The following is a 22,149-nucleotide window of genomic DNA, read 5'->3' as shown; positions in this document are numbered from 1 at the left end:
CAAGAGCTGCTGATTTGATGAGTCTTACAAGACTAAATGAAAATGCTTTTCAGAAATCATGCAAATGAAACTGTAGTAGATACTTTAAAACTAAGGTGTGTTGGAATGTTTTAATTGTTCTCTAATTTTACTATGTAAGCCGCTTCAATAACTTTGTTGAAAATCAGTATATAAATATCATGAACATATAAACATAATCACCATTATTGCAATTTCTATTCTTAGGGGTAGTCTGCACCAGCTATTTTTCCTAGAATGTGTTGAAGGATATACCAGTAATCGGTAGTTCAGCCTGCACTTCAGCTCAGGGCTCAACGGCCAGGTTTTGGACCAGGAAGATAGCACCTTATTAAATAGAGACTAAATTCCTTGCAGTGTTTCTTAGTATTTGTGTTTAGTAATGAGGAAAGTTGTCTCATACTTGTATAACCTTGCTGCATGAAACAATAAGCTGATGCTCCTATCTGCAAGAAGGATCCTAGAGCCAGCATGGTTCTACACTGAATGGTTCCATACATACAGTTCCATAAAGCCAGTGAAAAATACTGTACTAGGATAACCAGACCCAAGTTTTAAAAACCATACATAATTGTTGGATAGCTTACTAATTTGCTGGGGTTACTTGCTGGAAGGAAGTGTGGCGAGAGCCAGTGTGGTGTAGTGGTTAGAGTGCTGGACTAGGACCAGGGAGACCCGAGTTCAAATCCCCATTCAGCCATGATACTAGCTGGATGACTCTGGGCCAGTCACTTCTCTCTCAGCCTAACCTACTTCACAGGGTTGTTGTGAGGAGAAACCCAAGTATGTAGTGCACCGCTCTGGGCTCCTTGGAGGAAGAGTGGGATATATATATATATATTTAAGTTTACTTAGGTAATTTTGCACAGTAATGATCTCTTTGCCTAACCTGCTTTATAGAGTTGTGAGGATAAGAACATAAAAACAGCCCTGCTGGATCAGACCCAAGGCCCAGCTAGTCCAACATCCTGTTTCACACAGTGGCCCACCAGATGCCACTGGAAGCCTACAGGCAGGAGTTGAGGGAATGCCCTCCCTCCTGCTGTTACTCCCCTGCAACTGGTACTCAGAGGCATCCTGCCTTTGAGGCTGGAGGTGGCCTATAGCTCTCCAGCTTGTAGCCGTTGATAGACCTCTCGTCCATGAAGTTATCCAAACCCCTCTTAAAGCCATCCAGGTTGTTGGCTGTCACCACATCTCGTTTCAGAGAATTCCACAAGTTGATTATGCGTTGTGTGAAAAAGTACCTCCATTTGCTGGTCCTAGATTTCCTGGCAATCAATTTCATGGGATGACCCCTGATTCTAGTGAGAGGGAGAAGAATTTCTCTCTATCCACTTTCTCCACACTGTGCATGATTTTAACGACCTCTATCATGTCTCCCCGCAGTCACCTTTTTATAAAACTAAATAGCCCCAGGGTTGTAGCCTTGCCTCATAAGAAAGGTGCTCTAGGCCCCTGATCATCTTGGTTGCCTTCTTCTGCACCTTTTCCATTTCTACAATGTCCTTTTTAAAATGTGGTGACCAGAATTGTTTGTAGTACTCCAAGTGTGGCTGCACCATAGTTTTGTATAAGGGCATTATAATATTAGCAGTTGTATTTTCATTCCCCTTCCTAATGATCCCTAGCATGGAATTGGCCTTTTTCACAGCTGCCGTACATTGAGTTGACACTTTCAACGAGCTGTCCACTGCTACCCCAAGATCCCTCTCCTGGTCAGTCACTGACAGCTCAGATCCCATCAACGTATACTTGAAGTTGGAGTTTTTCGTCCCAATGTGCATCACTTCACACATGTCAACATTGAACCGCATTTGCTATTTTGTTGTCCACTCACCCAATTTGGAGAGGTCTTTTTGGATCTCCTGCAATATAAAAAGTGGGAGGAGAAGCATGTATCATGCCCTGAATATTTGGAGCACGGGTGAGATAAAAATGTAAATAAACTAATATACCTACTGCTGGATAGGCATTCCTTGCTGCTGTCTGAAGTGGCAACCTGGTGCCACTACCCATAAGTTAGCTTACTTGTGAGTAGGTACCCAAACTTTCCTTTTGTCCCTTATCATGTCTCTTGTCATTTATTATTCTTGTGCTGATATTTCTATGCATATACTACAATAGCGCACAACAGCATAGGAATAAAGAGGGACAATGAAAGACATTTAGGAATAAACGAAGTCAAAATACTGTAAATGAAATGGGGCAAGGAACAATGGTATGGATATATATATTTCCCAATATAATAATTTAAAATTACCTTTCTATTAATGTTTAGGAAGCAATATATTCAGCATTTGAAGCAGTAAATGTGTATGCAGCTACTTTTGAAACATTTCGATTATTTTTCAAAGAAAATGAAAGCCTTGACTTAGAAGCTCTGAAGAAACAAGAACCTGGTAAACCTTGTTACATATTTGTTACTAGTCAGTAGTGTATACAGTGATCTCATTTGAGTTATGTTGTACCAACAATGTTTGTACAGTAGAAATCCTAGGCATGTGCTTTGAACACTCTAAAGTGTTATGAACCAGCTAAATAATACTAAATGATAAGTCTTTGGATCCAATTCATTTTGAAGCTTACAAAAATCCTCATGTTATTAGAAGATCCTTACTCAGGCATTATATTAATTTTTGATTCTGTAGTTGTTTGATACATGAATCTATACTCGTTTTTAAAAAGTATTGGGCTGTTACCCCAATAATAGTGGGTAGTGGTTTGGGGCTGGGAAGTGTTCTTACCCTATGTAAGGCAGATGAGCAGAGCCTCTGGTCAGTTCTGTAAGCTCCACTCCCAGATGGAGCTTTGCAGCTGCATCCTCCATTGCTGCAGCTGAGGATTTTTGTTTTGTTTTTAAAGTGCCTTCAAGTACTGGGGAAGCCTTCACAGTGTACACCATGCTGCCAGGAGAAGGGAAAATCTCCTGTCATCATCAGCTGCCTTCTGACTGGCCATAAGGGGGAAAGTAGGCAGGGCAAGCCCCATTCAAACAATTTTGAGCAAGTGATCATAGAGTGTAATGTGCAGAGCTGCACATCCACAGATCACTGCCCCTCAAGCCACAGTGCCCTCTGGTGAACATGGCAGCCAGGTGCAAGGACCTGAAAACACTGGGAAAAGCTGGCACACAATTGATTGTTTGTAAAATTCTTCTGGCATAACCTGTTTGCTGATAAGTTTTGAGATTGGCCAACATCTATTCTAGATGAACACACTGCTGATACAGTAGGGTTTTCCATGGCATGAGGGAAGAGGGAAGATTTTTGGTGATCACCTTTTCACTTACAGCCATCTATGCCTCCTGAAATGATTGATTGATTGAATTTATGTATTGCCTAGTATAAAAATCTCTAGTCGGTGTACAGAATTAAAAACATAAAACATAATACATTTAAAATTCATAAAAAGATAAAATCATAATAGATAAAACATATTAATAACATTAATTTTATTTATAAAAACTTAATTATCTCCCTGAGGGTCTTCCAGCCCTCAGGGACATAGTGTTAGAAGGCAAAAGTGACTGCACAGGGAAGAGAAGAGCCTTCCTCATACAATAATTGTGCCTTCCGCATACAATAGAAAACCTTAGTGCATTGGCAGAGGTTAGAGCCCCTGGTGGCGCAGTGGTAAAACTGCCGCCCTGTAACCAGAAGGTTACAAGTTCGATCCTGACCAGGGGCTCAAGGTTGACTCAGCCTTCCATCCTTCCGAGGTCGGTAAAATGAGTACCCAGAATGTTGGGGGCAATATGCTAAAAATCATTGTAAACCGCTTAGAGAGCTTAGAGCGGTATATAAATGTAAGTGCTATTGCTAAGTGCTATTGCTAAGTGCTATTGCTAGTCTGAACGTTAGTCATTGTGTATTAGACAGATCTGTGCGTATTTTCTAATCAGATACCTACCTCATCTCAAAAGAAGTGCCCAAAACATCAAGGGATGGTTGTGTTTTCACATAGAGACAATTGCTTTCATATTAGACATAAGCCCTGTTTGGGCATTGTCAAAAATGGGGATGTTATACTTACATACAATATCTCTGAGTGTGCACTTCCAAGCCCCACCCCCATGCTGATGCACTCGGAAGCCCTGTCCCCTGCTCACCATTATTTCACAGCATTTGTCTGCGCACACAAAATGCTGAACTGGGGTCTTACCATATTTGGGATGCTGGAGTACTTTGCTTTCTGCATCACAGAAAGAATATCTACAAGCACAGCATTTGTCTCTGCGTAGTGGGAGCATTTGTTTCTGTGTTGTAAACCTAGAGCACATTAGCATAGGAGCAGGGCCTACAAAAATTTTCTTGGGGATGCTCTATGCAAGCAGAATCCTCAGTTTCAATAATGCCTGAAGAGGGCTATAGATTACTCCCTATGTTAATATCTTAATGTTTGTTTGTTCATTTGTTTATAGCCTACTTTCCAGTAGGCTTATGAGATCACCCAGCATTCCATGTGTGTGTCCATGTGTCCGTCCGTGTGTGTGTGTGTCCCCCATCAACTTTGCAAAGCCTGGACCAATATGAACCAAATTGGGTACAGTGTCGGGACACATGGAGACACTTCAACGGTGTAGTTTGTGATGATGTCACCCCTCCCCCTCCAATTTAAGATGACAGACACATAAACATTTGAGGCACAAGTGGGCTAACTTGTAAACCTCGAAACTGATTTGAAACAAATTTGCTACAGCTGTAGGGACACACAGGGATGCCCCAATGTCATAATTTGTGATGATGTCATCCACCCCAATCCAAGATGGCGGATGCATGAATGTTTGAGTTGCAAGAGATTAACTTGTGGACCACCTAACCAATTTGAACTGAATTTAGTCCAGTTGTAGGAATAGTGAAAGGGAAAGTAGACAGATTAGTTCTTACTAGAAAAACATGTTAGATTTTTATACCACTTGTCATTAAAACAGTCTCAAGGAGCCTCCCTCATTATTATTCCTATAATTCTGCATTTAGCTACAGGAATAATAAACCAAATAAGTGAAGGGGAAGGAAGGGGAGCGGGGCTTCATCTCCAGCCTATGTATAACAGAACTGCAGTTGTATAGTGTGATGTGAAGAGAAAAGCATATCTAATTTTTTAGCTTGCTTTCCAGTAGGTTTATGAGATCACCCAGGCATTCTGTGTGTGTGTCCATGTATGTGTGTGTCCTCCATCAAAATCACAATGCCTGGATCAATATGAACCGAATTTGGTACAGTTGTAGGGACACATAGGGACACCTCAGCAGCATAGTTTGTGATGACATCACCCACCCCAATTCAATATGGTGGACACATAAACGTTTGAGGTGCAAGTGGGCTAACTTGTGAACTGCTGCCTAACTGATTTGAACTGATCTTGCTGCAGCTGTAGGGACACATAGGGACACCTCAATGGCATAGTTTGAGATGATGTCATTCACCCCAAATCAAGATGGTGGATACGTGAACATTTGAGGTGCAAGTGGGCTAACTTGTGAACTGCCTAACTGATTTCAACCAAATCTACTACAGCTGTAGTGACACATAGGGACACCTCAATGGCGTACTTTGTGATGGTGTCATCCAACCTATTCATATCCATCCTTGTGAACTGCCTAACCAATCTGAACCAAATTTGCTACAGATTTAAGATGGTGGATACATGAACATTTGAGATCTGGATTGAGATCCGTCAATAGCCATAAGAATGGGTTCTGCGCCTGTGCAGAAAACCCGCAGTAGCCATGCCTCAGCTTGCCGAGGTGTCCAAACCCCACCTCCACACAGAGCGTACTATTTAAGAGCGGGCTGGACGCAACGTCCCTCAGTTATTTTCTGACCACCTTAGCGTTTGGACCTCGGTCTGCCACTTCTTTTGTTGGAAAAAGTCCCTCGTGAGTTTTTCTTTGTTTTTGCTCTTAAAAAAAAAAGAGGACTGATTACTTTGTTTTGACCCATTTCTGGCTGCCGACCTTCTCTCCTTCTTGACTTGGATCGGCTGGCGAATTACGACTGGCTTTTGACCCTGGAACAGACCTGACCACTCTCTGTGTAATGTCTGATGAAAAGAAATCATTTAAGAGGTGTGAGGGCTGTAAGTCCAAACTCCCCTCGAAAGACCTTCACAACCTGTGCCTAATTTGTGTGGGGGAGGAACATAACATTTCCTCATGCAAAATATGCCAGTCATTTTCCAAACAAACAAGGAAAAATCAGGCACTTCGCCTCAGAGCGGCGATTCATGATGAGGTGTTAAGCCCATCAGTACCAGGCACACCCTGCCTTTTGGTATCGATGTCGAGAACACCTCCGAGATTATCTTCGGCACCATCAGAGAAGGCTGCCTTGACATCGAGCCACGCCTTGGTATAGACACCTAGACGTACCTCCGCTTCAACTCCACACAAATAAAAAACATCGACATCAGCTTCGATGTAGAAACATACACCTCCAACCTTGAAAGCCGTTCGCCGTGTCTCATCTTCTACTGACAGTGACCAGGACCAGGACGAGCTCTATAGGCACTAGAGGATGAAGAAGCATGGATACACTCTGCATTGATTAATTCTATCGTACTCAAGATTGATTAACAAGCTTAGCACCACTACTCTGTCCTGGGACACGATTAACCAAACCTCTGGTGATGGCAGGACTGGAGCAAAGCCCTCCTGTTGAACTTAATGTACACATCCCAGGCTCCGAGCCAGCAGTTTCCACGGCTTTTCCTATTGAGGATCCCATCTGCCCTTGGAGGCCTGCAATGCCCCTTCCATCTACCCTGCAATTGACCTCACTACCTGCAGATGCCCGGCCAGTTCGTGCACCCATATGTGTCTCTGCAGAAACACAAACTAGCTCTCCCTGGGTGACACACCAAGCTGCCCAAACCAAACCACCACTAATGCGGTCTGTGTCCACACAGACTGTGTGCCTATCTGTGGACTCTGGTTCCTTTGTCGCCCACGGGCTCTCCGTCAGAGCATTACAGTTCATTGGATTCTAAGTCAGACCCGGAGGGGGAGAACAACCTTGTGGAGCCTCCTACAGATGTGCCCCCGACTGTTTATGTCTCCCCTAATGATGAGCTCAAGGCCTATCACAAGCGGACCATAGCGGAGGCTCTAGGCCTGGACCTCCGGTCAGATTTGGCCACTGTAGATGATCCCATGTACTATCTTATGCTTAAGTCGCAGTCTACCACACCTATGGCCCTCCCTATGCTTCCTGTCATTACACGTGCAGTGGTGTGCTTGGGAGGTGCTCCACACCTCCACCCCTACCTCCAAGAGACTGGAAAGCCTTTACCGTATCTACTGAAACACCTGGCACTTCTCCTCATATACTGCCAGGTATCATCCTGCCTACAAAAAATGATTCGCGTTCTGCAATCAGGAACAAAAGGACTATAAAAAATCATATCCGCCATTCCAGAGACGCTCATACCAAAGCAAGTTTAAATCCGCCCAGTCTCGATAAGGCATGCATCCCCAAACTGCGGCCCTCCAGATGTTGCTGAACTACAACTCCCAGCATCCATAGACACAATTTTTTGTGGCTGGGTATGCAGGAAATTGTAGTTCAGCAACATCTGGAGGGCCACAGTTTGGGGATGCCTGTCCTAAGGCATCAGAGACCCAGAAGCATCTTTGAGGAGCAAGCCCCTCCCCCCCACTGTCACCTCTCCACTCCCCATTCCCGCCTGCAGGGGTTTCATCTCTTCATCTGATGGATCATACCATCCCTCTGTCTCTACCACAGCCTTCCATCAAGCTATCACGCCATGCCCCTGCATTGCACCGTATAACATCAGACCTTTGGGTTCTGAAGATCATATCTTCAGGATATGCCATCAAATTCAAGACAATCCCTCATTTTACAGAAATGAGGTTCACTCCTTCCACGTCAACATTCCAAGCAGAGGTGAAGAAACTGTTGGAGAAGGGGGCAATAGCCCTAGTGCAGTGGGCGGATAGGCGGGAAGGTTTCTATTCCCGCTACTTTCAAATTCCGAAGCGGGATGGGGGCATCCACCCCATCATGGACTTTTGTCAGCTAAACAAATTTATTCATGTCAAAAAAATTCAGAATGATGGCATTGCAACAAATATTATGTCCCCTAGGGGAGAGGTGGTTAGCAACGCTGGATCTCAATGACGCGTATTTCCACGTCAGTATCCAATCACATCAAAAGTTCTTATGTTAAATGGTCGGCAACCAAGTGTGTACCAACACAACGTATTGCCCTTCGGACTGTCCACTGCTCCAAGGTTTTTTACGAAATGTCTGGCAGCAATGATTGCCTGCCTCAGGACACAGGGAGTCACCATCTACCCCTATTTAGACAATTGGCTCCTGACATCAAAAGACAAAAGCGTGTTACGTTCTCAGATCCGTTATGTGTTGGAGGTCCTTCAAGGTCTGGGCATCCAAATCAGTTGGGAAAAGTCCCACCTGGAGCCCATGCAGGTTGCCAATCGCATAGGTGCAGTGCTAGACACCAAAGGGCATTCTTGCCAGAAGAGAGATACCATATGTTTGCATAAGGAGTCTGCTGACTCTATTCCAACAACATCCTGTACAACCAGCACAGTAGATTCAGCGCCTACCGGGCCTCATGGCCTCCTGCAATACAATAATCTACTATGCTCGCCAAAAGATGCGGAAATTGCAACTATGGTTTCTCTCTGTCTTCCATCCTGCTAGACACAGTCAATGAAAGCGACTACAGATACCGATGCAAATTCTTCGATCTCTCTCGGTGGATGGAACGCAGAAACCTCTTAGAGGGCATACCATTCCAAACACCGTCGCCTACAGTATGGCTAATGATGGATGCCTCCCTTCTGGATTGGGGGGCTCATTGAGAGGGTCATCAAATCCAAGGGAAAAGGACCTCGGGTCAGAAGCAACTCCATATAAACTTCTTGGAATTACTTGCTGTTTTTTGGCTCTACGTGCCTTCTTACCAATCGTACAGGGCACCGTTGTCCAGGTTCAACTGGACAATACAACGGCCCAAGCATACATAAACCATCAAGACGAAACAGTGTCCTGGATCTTGTGTGCTCTCGGTGTCCAGATGTGGCACTGGTGCATTCGGCACCAGATCTACCCTGTTGCAGTACATATCAGAGGTCAGGACAACATCCTAGCAGATGACCTCAGTTGGATTTTTCTCCAGCATGGACATCACGAATGGGAGCTCAACTCCAAGTATCTTGGTCCCCTCTTCCGTCAGTGGCTACAGCCATCGGTGGATCTCTTTGCAAGCTCGGAGAATGAGAAGTGTGTCCGCTTCTTCTCCAGGGTGGAACATGACCCCAGATCACTGGGAGATGCTTTTCACCTGGACTGGACAAGGGAAACACCATGCATGTTCCCACCCCAACCCATAATTGCAAGAGTAGTAACTTGTCCTGTCAAACCCCGTAGCCTGCGTTTTGTGACCCCATGGTGGCCAAGGCAGTCTTGGTTTCCACAGGTACGTAGACTGTCCAAAAATCAATATCATGAGTTTCCACCAAGGGCCAGATATCCTCTCCTGGGACGAGCATCATGTCCTTCACCCGGACGCACAAATGCTCCATCTGACCGCTTGGTGAATAGGCTTCTGAACAACATCCTATTGAATCGTAGAAAAGCTTCTACTAGATGCAACTACTTTAAAAAGTGGCTTTGTTTTAAAACCTATGTGAGGTCTCGAGGTTTTTTGCCAGGACAGGCATCTGTCTGGCAGGTGCTTCTCTATCCGTCCACCCTAAAGTCTCAGGGCTTAGCCAATGTTTCTCTGAAAGTCCACCTGGCAGCCCTTTCATCTAAGCACCTGGGTTGTGATGGGAAGGTACTTTTCTCACATCCACTAAGCAAAGTCTTCTTAAAAGGCCTCTCCAATGTCTATCCTCCCGTGAAAACACCAGTAGAACCATGGAGCTTGTCGTTGGTACTCTCATCACTTACACAAAAGCCCTTTGAGCCTATGGCCACAGCACCTTCGAAATTGGTCTCCCTGTGCATGCATTTCAATTCAGTTTATTTACGATCTCTGACCAGAGAAATATATACATACAGCTCAAACAGTAACAATAGCTAATCCAGCTATTCATAGATCTTTTAGAGTCCAGCTAATGCATGCATTATTCATTACGAGGCTATTTTCATGAGTAGCTAAGACGGGCTAGGGCAGCTAAGCCCGGGCTTGGCTAACCATCGGAATCGCCAAGAGGCACACAGATCCTGGTGGTGCCCCGGTGGCAAACCCAGTTAAGAAGCTGGGTGCTTAAAATGAGGTTAAGAGAGCAAGCACTCCCTTAACCCGTTCAATTGATCGTGTTTCAGCGCCAGCTGCTTTCAAATGGTGATGAAGCACTGATGGGAGCCCACCCATCTCTGAGGGGATTCCCACAATGTACCATGCACTTGCGTGGTGCATTGTGGGATTTCCTAGGGCAGGGACAACGAGTCCCGGCCTCAGAGCGATTAGTCCTCTCCATGGTGCATGGAGCAGGCTGATGGTATGGGAGTGTGATGTGCGCTTCCACCAGGACGGTGATCATCTGGGGGTGGGGGAAGACAAGGCTTGGGAAGCTTTCCCTCCACCCATCCGCCCGGTAGATCGTGTGAATGGCCCCTACAGCTTTTTCCTAGGATATCATAGCAAGATGATACTTCAGCATTATGAGTTGAAAATTGTAAATATAAATATACATCGTGTGTGTGTGTGTGTGTGTAAAAATGTAACAGTCTAACCAATATCCAAGACAAGCAGCTCATGTATACTTCTAATGAAACATTGTAATGTTTTCTTCTCTTAGTCCCTGGCTAACTTTGACTTAATACATTCATAAGGCCTCACACACAGCAAGGAAAGTTGCCATTCCCTTAGTTTTATTTATTCAGTAATAGAAGGTAGAGAAAGAACAGAGAGAAACTCTTTATTTCTATTTGGCAAATGACCAGGTTTTCTGTGCATTATTCACACACAGTTTCTTATATTTTTCATAATGTCAAGTGTTACAACTGCAACATTTAGGAGCCAGCGTGGTGTAGTGGTTAGAGTGCTGGACTAGGACCGGGGAGACCCGAGTTCAAATCCCCATTCAGCCATGATACTAGCTGGGTGACTCTGGGCCAGTCACTTCTCTCTCAGCCTAACCTACTTCACAGGGTTGTTGTGAGGAGAAACCTAAGTATGTAGTACACTGCTCTGGGCTCCTTGGAGGAAGAGCGGGATATAAAATGTAAAAAAAAATTTAAATAATTAAATTTACTTTTTTTGCTGACAAAAGAAAAACTCTCTGATTTGTTTTATTTTCTTTGAAAATAGAATACAACCGGAAATTTTTTTCTAAAGTATTTTAAAACTGACAATTTTATTTCACATTCTAAATATAATAATTAGGTGTTCAATTTTTTGCTGAACAACTGGAGAAGTATCACAAGCAACACAAGGAAGCTGTGGCCATAAGGCAGAAGAGAAACCTAGGTTTGCTCCTCATAGATGCTCAGAAACTGAAAGATAAATTGATTCCATCACCGAAGCGCTGTTTGGAGGTAAATCTGTATATATGCTGATAGTCCCATGCCTAACAGTATGGTGATGAAATGGGGCCATCTACAACAAGTCAGAGGTTTCTACATATGTGCAGACTCAGTCTCATATTATTATTTGTTTTAAAGACACCCCCAATGTCCCATTCAGGAGCTGGGGCTCTGATCCCTTTGAATCTAAAAAAGTCATAGGGTCAGATTTATTAGGACTGGAGGAAAGCACTTTCTCTGATCCTAATCAGTGCTCCTTCCCTGGGAACTCTTTCAGCTATGAGAAAGAATCAGAGACCCAAATAGCTCAAAGTACCCTAGAATTAGGGGAGAGAGTAGAGAGAGTAGGATTAGGAAGATTTGTGTTTTGAGGTGTGCATCCCTCAATTCCAGTTCTTACAAAGAATGCCATATGAAGTGTAATGTTGAAATACCTCTTCCCTGCACTGTACTACTCATATTCAGGGTTTGGTGCTGAGTGATTTTATGATAATGTGCTATGGGGTGTTTTTCCAAATTGTCCCCCCACCACACTTCTGTGTGCATAACAGTAAAGGAGTTACTTCTTGCTCAGCTAAGGACAGTGACCCACACAAAATGGGGGGTGGTGGTGGTACCAATATGCCTTTGCTGCTACAGGCTCGTAGTGGAGCTCTGGTGGTCTTGTGTTTTTGTGGAAGAGCACAAATATTCTAAGTAGTGCTCCTGCACTCCAAAAGCACTAGTTAGATCAGAAATATGTCACTGAAGGTCAGGCAGCATGTTTCTGATCTAAGTAGTTATTCTGGAGTGCACATACATTAAGTATCATCATTACTTGAGAAATACGACTTTCCTACCTGATTGTTTTCCAGTGTACTGAATGTCATCTGTTTCCTTTGCATTTTAGGTTATTAATGCAATGCTTCCCATAATTTCAAAGAAGAAAGTGACCGCCATTATAGCTGAAGCACAAGATGCTAAATTTAAACTTGAGTTTTATCCAAGTACGACGATAGAATATGTGTTTGCCTTGACATTCCTTGATGAAATACAAGATAGGGTAAGTTTGCTATAATGCTACTAGCAGGTGGAATATACCATCTTAGCAAGACTCTATGTGAAAAGTGGAAAGAAACTGCACTTTGCTTCTTAATTGGAGTCCCCTCACTCTACCCTGCATGTAGATCATTTTTATTAAAAATTATACCCTTCAAGCTTTTTCTTTTAAGACATAAGAACACCGTAGATCCCTTCTGGCATAGACCAAAGGCCAATCTAGTGCAACATTCAATTTCTGACAGGGCCAATCAGATGCCTCTGGGAAATGAAAAAGTAGGATATGAAGGCTATCTGCCTTGATACACTTGAGCTACTATAACTACTATGAATATTTTGTATACTGTTTTTCAGCAAAAGTGTTCAAAGTGCTTTATACAGAAAAAATAATAAATAAAGATGCTTCCCTGTCCCCAAAGGACTCATAACCTAAAAAGAAACACAAGGTAGATCACAGCAACGGCCACTGGAGGGGTGCTATGCTGGGGTTGGATGGGAACAATTGCTGTACCCCTGCTAAATATAAGAGAATCACTGCTTTAAAAGTTGCCTCTTTACTCATTTAGCAGGAGATCTCTAGGCCAGGGTTTCTTAACCTTGGACCCCCAGATGTTGTTGGACTGCAACTCCCAGAATCCTCAGACATGGCCTTTGTGGCTGGGGATTCTGGGAGTTGTAGTCCAACAACATCTGGGGGCCCAAGATTAAGAATTCCTGCTCTAGGCAGCATAATGTAGGCAATCATATCATGGTGGGAGAAAATACTAAAGGAAGGCTATGTACTGCCAACATGCTATATGACATCTTGGGCATGGTCTTCTCCTAGCCCCACTGTCTAGAATAATGGCTGACTGAAGGAAGGGCAGTAGTACTTCCACACCCCTTCTTCCTAATGCTGGGAGAGGGGAAAGGTGGGAATATAGCAACTGGAGTCCCCAGTCCCACCCAACTAATTTATGGGCACCTTTGCTGGTAAATGCAATAGAAGATCAGTTTTTTAAATTCAACAATAATGATTTATAAACAAGAACACAAGGCATGATTCGACCAGTGTGTCCTGAGAGGAAGGCAAGAAAAGAGGCGCCCAGGCCAGGGAGCTCTTGTCCTCAGCTCCTGAAAAGATCAACAGACTGAGACAACGCTTTATTAACATTCTGTAATTTGCTTCTTCTAATATTGTAAACTACTTTGGGTGCCTTTGTCAAAGCAGAAAGGTGGTATAAAAATGTAGCAAATAAATAATAATGATTCAAATATGTTGTAATAATTACAGTTCTCAGTTACCTATAAATGCCCCCCCCCCGAAACCACCTCCTCAAATAACTCCTTAAGGCATTTTATATTTTATTTTTATTATTCCAGTTCTCAGTTACCTATAAACCCCCACCCCACCCCCACCACCAAAACCAGCTCCTCAAATAACTCCTTAAGGCATTTTTTTTTAATTCCGAATCTTTATACAGTGGTCCCTCTACTTACGAAATTAATCCGTTCCGAATGCACATTTGTAAGTCGAAAAATTCGTAAGTCGAAAAGCGGTTTACCATAGGAATGCATTGGGAACGGATTAATGCGTTCCGGAGCCTAGAAAAAAGACCCAGATCCCCAGTAAGGCTTGCAAACTGCACAGGAACATTTCTTTTCAAGAATAAACAGGCAGTAAACAGGCAGGCAAGTCAAGGAAACCGCATGTAAAATTCGTAAGTCGAGGAAACCCCATCTAAAAATTTGTAAGTCGAGGAAACCCAATCTAAAAATTTGTAAGTCGAAAAAACCGCATCTAAAACCGGATCTAAAACTGCCGTTTGTAACTCGAAAAATACTTATGTCGAGTAGTTTGTAAGTCGAGGGACCACTGTATATGGCTTTTCAACAGAAGTGTTCTCAAAGTGGTTTTTGTAGCAGAGGAGTAAGAAGATGGTTCCCTGTCCCCCAAAGACTCTCCGTTTAAAAACATGCACAAGAGAGATACCAGCAAACAGCCACTGGCAGTGGGAGAGACACTGTGCTGAGATGAATAGGGGCAGTTGCTTCCCACTCCTGCAAATATGAGCGCCTCCACTTTTAAAAAGTACAGTTGGCAGTGATGTTGCTTCTCCCTCTTTATATTGTAACTATTTAAGAAGCACTCCCAGGTCTGGATGTGCTTCTCTAAATTGTCCTGTTTCTTGAACAACCATCTTGCATATGAATTCAGTGGGCAACATCCAGATTCATTAGTCAGGACTAAGCACCATTGAAATCAATGAGTCATATAATGTGTGACTTAAGTTCCATTACTTTCAATGGGACTTCGTTATGACTAACTTAGTATGGATGCTGTCCATTGAGAAGACAGCTGAGATTCATTGTGTGAAATGCAGAAAGCTGCTTCTTTTGCAAGATATCAAGACCAATCTTTTGGTTGTAAGAACGGCTCTTCAAATCCACCTTATTCATTGCACAGGAATACAGCCTTGGCCTAAAATCTTAAAAGTTCCCTTTGATTATGCATAAAACTGCATTAATTTGAGAATGTATATCTCCCCAGAAAGTAATGATTATAGGTTATAATAGCAACACCCCCCCTTAAAATAGCAGTGATACTAGAAAATTACAAATGTATTTGCGAGCAGGCTGCGGTGCCCCCCCACTTTCAGGAGAGAGATAGAGCCCACAGTCCCTCCCAACTGTAGCCAGCAGAGGCTACTCCTGGTTCAGTTCTGAGATCGTGGGCATTCGGCAGGGGGTGGGGGGAGAAGAGACATCCCACACAAGACTGTAGTTTAAAAGCTTTATTGAGGCTAGTTACATTCAAGCAATTAAGCACGCAGGCATGTAAGCAATTTCAATCAGTTGTTTCCTAGTGTAGGGCAATACTTCAGAAAAACAGAGCATTTTGTAATCAATTCTCAGGACTTCACTTTCACTTTACTAGATGCAAGGAGTTCTCAACCAAGTTCATATCTTACCTAAGCTGCTGGCAAAACCCTATCTCCTAGGCAGTGTTCAGTCTTATTTCTCTGCTCTCTGCACAGAAATGAGAAACAACTTGTAGCTGGCATTCTAGTCAAGAAGTCACAGCACAAACGTGATTGAAGGGAGGAGGGGGAGCAGGGCCAATTTTGTGAGCTGTGAAAGCTGAGAGGGGGAAGGGAGAGACTGGGTACTCATTCTGACATGTTAATAATGAGCCAAAGGCAGAGGGAGGGAAAGGTGGAGGGATGGGAACGGAGGGGGAAGGAAAGCGACGGCAGCCGAGGCAAGCATGCAGCTAGGCCAGCAGGGAAGGAAGGATTCCAAAGTCAGAAAAGAGTGAAGACAGGATTAGAGGTAAGTTAGTTCTGGAGGAGGGCTGGTATGAAGGCATTTCTTGTAGATAAATAGATTACCGGTCACGTTGGTAGAAATCCTCAGGCAGCCTTGGGGATCTGCAGGGAAGCTGTGGCTGTCCAGGCAGCATAGATGAAAATGCAGGGGTGGGAGTCTCCCTGATGTAGGGATCCAGATTCTATGGCAATCTATGAGGCACAGGTTTGCCTTTGCAGACTAAGGCCCCACAGACTATCCCAAGGGGTAGGAACATGTGTCTCCCTGGATAGGGCCACATACAGTGTGGTCTGAGTATGTTTTCCCTCCTTCCTGTGCGGGAGGGGTAGGTCCCTTTTATAACCTCTCCTCGAGCCCCTTGTCATATCTCAAATCAAAGACAGTCGCAACAATTCTTCTGTGTCTCAATCCTAATGTAAACATCCTGGTCTCCCTCCTGGAATTTCTTTACCCTATCAGTCAGGAGCCCTTCATGGTGGGATCTGGCCTGACACTGTTTACTAATCCAGATGGAAACATTCCTGTTTATGCCCAAGCTTGACCTGCCTGTAGTCACTTCTCAAAACTTGGTTGGTGCCTTCCAGCCCCAAGAAAATGTTATTAAGAGATAACATGCAAAGAGATTCAGCCGTTAACTGTGTGAAAATATGTACCCTAAAATATGTAGGTAACTGATATCGAAATGTGGTTTCCTAAGATCTTCAAAATATGATTACTCTTAGCAAGTTTCAAACTAGTTCTCATGATTAGCACAGCACAATGCATAAGCAGCTTCAAGGCAGGGAGGGGTGAATTTCCTCATTTCTTGTAGGCCTTGACTACAGAATAAACAATTCCATTCAGTTACTTTGACTCAGCAGAGCCAAAGTTCACACTCGAGTTTCTTGCAAACCAGCAATTCCAGACACAGTCCTAAGCTCAGCCTTTTGAGCCAGCAAGGCTGGGCCCAATCCCACGAGGGTGCTCACCACAAATTAGGAACTAGCGAAAGGTTTGGAGGAGAGGCGACTTGTTATTTCAAGCATCTCTATTAGGTGTAATGCATAAGGGAAAGGCCAAGATAGGAAAGCAAATTCACGTCAGGCACAGTCTTTTGTGTCAAACTGTGTTTTTTCTCAAGGATGGTTTTGCAGGTCTCTTTATATGATTCTAGGAGTCAGAAGAAATGTGTTTTTAGCCTACTTTCCTTAGGGAAAGTAAGCTTATGAGATCACCCTACCTTGTGTGTTTCCATTCCTATCAACTTCGCAGCTGATTGGGACCAAATTTGATGCAGTTGTAATAACACATAGGGACACTTCATTGGCGTAGTTTGTGATGATGTCATCCACCCCAATTCAAGATGATGGGTGCATGAATGTTTGAGACACAAGTGGACTAACGTGAACTGCATAGCCGATATGAACCAAATTTAGTGCAGTTGTGCCACTATGACACATAGGGACACCACAATGACATAGTTTGTGATGATGTCATCCACCTTAATTCAAGATGGCGGATATGTGAATGTTTGAGGTGGAAAGTGGGCTAACTTGTGAAGATGTTCATTATCAATTAAGATTAAGATTATAATTTATTTATTTGTTATTAAAACTTTTATACCGCCCTTCCAAAAGGCTCAGGGCAGTTTACATTAAAACAACATTAAAATCAATTAATTAAAACAAAAATTATAAAACAGCATAAAACAATAATTAACAATTAAAAACATAGTAAAACAACAATTAAATAATCAGAACAATTTAAAAACAAGTTTTAAAAAGCTGAGAAAGCTTGGTTGAAGAGATGTGTTTTCAGAAGTTTTTTAAAAATTGCCAGAGATGAGGAGGCTCGTATCCCAGCAGGGAGCGCATTCCACAATCTCGGGGCTGCAACCGAGAAGGCCCATCTCTGTGTAGCCACCAAACGAGTTGGTGGCAACTGGAGACGGAACTCCTCAGGTGACCTCAGTGGGCGGAGGGGCTCATAACGAAGAAGACGCTCTCTTAAATACCCAGGGCCTAAGCTGTTTAGGGCTTTATAAGTTATAACTAGTGCTTTGTATTTTGCCCGGAAACCTTGGCAGCCAGTGTAACTCCATCAACAGAGAGGAGTAATGTGGTCTCTCCGAGATGACCCAGAGACCAACCAGGCTGCTGCATTCTGAACCAATTGAAGTTTCTGGACTACATACAAAGGCAGCCCCCATGTAGAGCGCATTACAGAAGTCCAGTCTGGAGGTTACCAACAAATGTACCACTGTTTTGAGGTCATTGATCTCGAGAAACGGGCGCAGCTGGCGTATCAGCCGAAGCTGATAGAAAGCACTCCTGGCCACCGCCTCAACCTGAGAAACCAGGGAGAGGTGTGGATCCAGAAGTACTCCCAGACTGCGAACCTGTTCCTTTTGGGGAAGTGTGACCCCATCTAGAACAGGCAGCTCAAAATCATCTCTAGAGTTCTGACCCCTTACAATAAGTACCTCCTTCTTATCTGGATTCATCCTCAATTTATTCTCCCTCATTCAGCCCATTACTGCTTCCAGGCAGGCATTTAGGGAGGATATGCCAACACCTGAAGAAATTGACATGGAGAAATAGATCTGGGTGTCATCAGCATACTGGTAACACCCAGCTCCAAATCCCCTGATGATCTCCCAGCGGTTTCATGAAGTTGTTAAAAAGCATTGGATAAAGTACAGAGGCTTGAGGACACCATACTTAAGCTCAGATTTTGAAGAGCAACAATCTCCAATTGACACCATCTGGAAGCTGTCCGAGAGGTAGGAGTGGAACCACCGTAAAACAGTGCCTCCCACCCCCAACACCCTCAGACGTTCCAGAAGGATACTATGGTCAATAGTATCAAAAGCCGCCGAGAGATCCAAGAGGACCAACAGAGTCACACTTCCTCTGTCAATTGCCAATTGGAGATCATCCATCAGGCCGACCAAGGCAGTCTCCACCCCATAGCCCACCTGAAAACCAGTTTGAAATGGGTCTAGATAATCAGTTTAGCTGGACGTGAACTCGCAGAGGTAATATGGGCAGAAAAGAACTGCTTCTTTGCTGCACGTATTGCCTGACCATAGATCTTTAAATGTGCTCCATGTCGTAATCTGTCGGATTTGAGTCAAGTTTTTCTCCACTTGCGCTCCAGTCGCCTACCTTGCCGCTTCAGCCCCCGTAGATCTTCCATATACCAAGGGGCCAATTTTGAAGCAGGTTGGAGAGTACGCTTAGGAGCAATCGTGTCTACTGCCCTGGTGAGCTAGTTGATCCAATTCTCAACCAGGGCATCAACAGGATCACCGGCAGAGCCAGCATTGAATCCCTCCAAGGCTTCTTGGAATCCTACCGGATCCAGTAACCTCTTCAGGCGGACCATTCTAATAGGCCCCTCGCCCCTGCGGAGGTGGAAAGCGGTTGTAAGTCCAACCTTAACCAGATGGTGGTCCGTCCATGACAGTGGGGAAATCACAGGAGTCCCCACCCACGGAACACCACCCTGATCAGAGTAAAAGACCAAATCAAGTGTGTGACCTGCAATATGCGTCGATCCAGAGACCGCTTAGGATAGGCCTATAGTTGTCATGGCCGCTATGAACTCCTGAGCTGCCCCGGACAAATTGGCCCCGAAATGAACATTGAAGTCCCCCAGTACCAAAAGTCTGGGAGACTCCAGCGCAAGTTCTGTGACCAAGTCCGCGAGCTCAGTAATGGATTCTGTTGGGCAGTGGGGCGATTGGTACACCAACAAAAGTCCCAATCTATCCCTGGTCCCCAAACTTAAGTACACACATTCAATGTGGTCTGATACTCTAACAGGGACCCTGGTAAGGGAGATGTTATCCTTATAGAACACAGCCACGCCACCTCCCCGCCCACATCCCCTCACCTGCTCCCCTACAGAATACCCTGGAGGAAGAAGCTGGGACCAGACTAGGCCACTAGCCTCCCCCAATCAAGTCTCAGTGATGCACACCAGGTCGGCCCCTTCATCCATAATTAGATCATGAATGACTTCAGGTTTATTTTGGACCGACCTGGCATTGCAAAGGAGCAAGGTAAGGCTATGTGGGTTGTTGGCAGTGCTCCCCGAGATCACAGAGCTGACAGGACAGCCAGAAGGGGAGATAGCTATTAAATTTCTGACTACCCTTCCCCTGGAATGGCCTGCTGACCTTCCAACGTTACTTCTTCGATTCCCCACCACCACCGGAATAGCTGCCCCACATTCAACGAAGGCACCCCCTGTCCTCCCATCTCCAGATGAACCCAAACACATTACAACTACTTCAACCCAATCTCAATAACAGAGCTAGCACAAATACTACTACAACTCCCCAAACAGCCAACTAAAAAGAGTATAGCCAACCCTCAGCCCTACACTGAAGGCTGGCACCAAAGGCCGGCCCCCTTAGGTGGCTGGCTTCGGCGGCCACCTGCAGGCTGGCCGCGCCCCCTGCGGAAGCCCCCTTCCATAAAAAGCCTCCAGAGTCCTTCCTCTCACAAAGGACTCTGGGCAAGGCTGATGTAATCAATCAGTGCCTGTAGGTGGTGTCAAGTCAGGTATTTGGAGGAAGGAAGGTTCCCAATCAGGCAGCAGGACTGTGCTGGTCTGAGTTGTCCCAGCTAGCAAACCAAGGGTGGGAGAGGCAGCTGAGAGACTCACAGCCGTCCAGCAAAGGAGGCTAGATGATAAACAGCCAAAGCTCACCTCCTCCGGTTTTCTGCTGGAGGAAAGTATAATGAAAGGAAAGTAGACAGAACAGTTGTTGTTATTTTTACATTTATATCCCGCTCTAACTCCAAGGAGCCCAGAGCGCTGTACTACGTACAGTGGTCCCTCTACTTACGAAATTAATCCGTTCCGAATGCACATTTGTAAGTCGAAAAGTTCGTAAGTCGAAAAGCGGTTTCCCATAGGAATGCATTGGGAACGGATTAATGCGTTCCGGAACCTAGAAAAAAGACCCAGACCCCCAGTAAGTCTTGCAAACTGCACAGGAACATTTCTTTTCAAGAATAAACAGGCAGTAAACAGGCAGGCAAGTCAAGGAAACCGCATGTAAAATTCGTAAGTCGAGGAAACCCCATCTAAAAATTTGTAAGTCGAAAAAACCGCATCTAAAACCGGATCTAAAACTGCCGTTTGTAACTCGAAAAATACTTATGTCGAGTAGTTCGTAAGTCGAGGGACCACTGTACCTGAGTTTCTCTTTCACAACAACCCTGTGAAGTAGGTTAGGCTGAGAGAGAAGTGACTGGCCCAGAGTCACCCAGCTAGTTTCATGGCTGAATGGGGATTTGAACTCGGGTCTCCCCAGTCCTAATCCAGCACTCTAACCACTACACCACGCTGGCTTTACCAGAACGTCTTGTTGATATATATGCTCTGAACCCTACATACTTAAATTTAGTTTGCACACCTTGTAAAAATTTAAAGGAGTTACAAACAAAGAGGAAACATATTCATATTTGAAGATGTACGCCTATGTAATTTAGCATATAAAAGATCATTAAAGATTTCACACACACACACGAATGGAAAGTGGGTTTTGCCGTCACTCCAACCATGTTCCCTAGTACAATGCTTTGCTTTTCCCGATGATAAATTGCAAACATTCATTTACATAGGAGAGCACCATTATGGTGGAAATGCTGAATGGCATCATCTCATACTGTGCTGGAGATGGCAATGATAAACCCCTCCTGTATTCTACTAAAGACAACCACAGGGCTCTGTGGTTGCCAGGAGTCAACACCGACTCGATGGCCCACTTTATCTTTAAACCTACTTGGTGACCCCAGTCACCAAGCTAACTGAGCAAGGAGGCGTCTTTTAAAAGTGGTGATTCTCTTTATTTAGCAGGGGGAGAACAACTGGCCCTATCCAACCTCAGCACAGCATTTCTCCAGTCTAGGTCTAAATTATGTTTCTTTTTTAGACTGTGAGCACTTTGGAGAGAGGGAGCCATTTTATTTGTTTGTTTATATCTATGTAAACCGCTTTGGGGACTTTTGTTGAAGAGGGATATACAGTGGTCCCTCGACTTACAAACTACTCGACATAAGTATTTTTCGAGTTACAAACGGCAGTTTTAGATCCGGTTTTAGATGCGGTTTTTTCAACTTACAAATTTTTAGATGGGGTTTCCTCGACTTACGAATTTTACATGCGGTTTCCTTGACTTACGAATTTTACATGCGGTTTCCTTGACTTGCCTGCCTGTTTACTGCCTGTTTATTCTTGAAAAGAAATGTTCCTGTGCAGTTTG

The 22,149-nt window shown here is 44.3% G+C and overlaps 1 protein-coding gene across 8 annotated transcripts in view; it reads left to right on the top strand.

The window, feature by feature from the left end:
• Positions 1-22,149, top strand: part of DNAH6 (dynein axonemal heavy chain 6) — a 353,767-nt gene that overhangs the window by 56,284 nt on the left and 275,334 nt on the right. For all 8 annotated transcript variants that reach the window (XR_008315406.1, XR_008315407.1, XM_053291993.1 and 5 more), the window contains 3 exons: positions 2,300-2,420; positions 11,404-11,555; positions 12,433-12,585. Coding sequence is in view for 6 of the 8 variants with exons in the window: in XM_053291993.1 (XP_053147968.1) it covers positions 2,300-2,420; positions 11,404-11,555; positions 12,433-12,585 (426 nt within the window). In the remaining 2 variants the exon portion in view is untranslated. The remainder of the gene's footprint in view (positions 1-2,299; positions 2,421-11,403; positions 11,556-12,432; positions 12,586-22,149) is intronic.

This window comes from Hemicordylus capensis, chromosome 2 (genome assembly GCF_027244095.1).
Source record: "Hemicordylus capensis ecotype Gifberg chromosome 2, rHemCap1.1.pri, whole genome shotgun sequence".
Lineage (NCBI taxonomy): Eukaryota > Metazoa > Chordata > Lepidosauria > Squamata > Cordylidae > Hemicordylus > Hemicordylus capensis.
The sequence above is the reverse complement of the archived record's forward strand: the minus strand, read 5'-3'. Positions and strand labels throughout refer to the sequence as shown.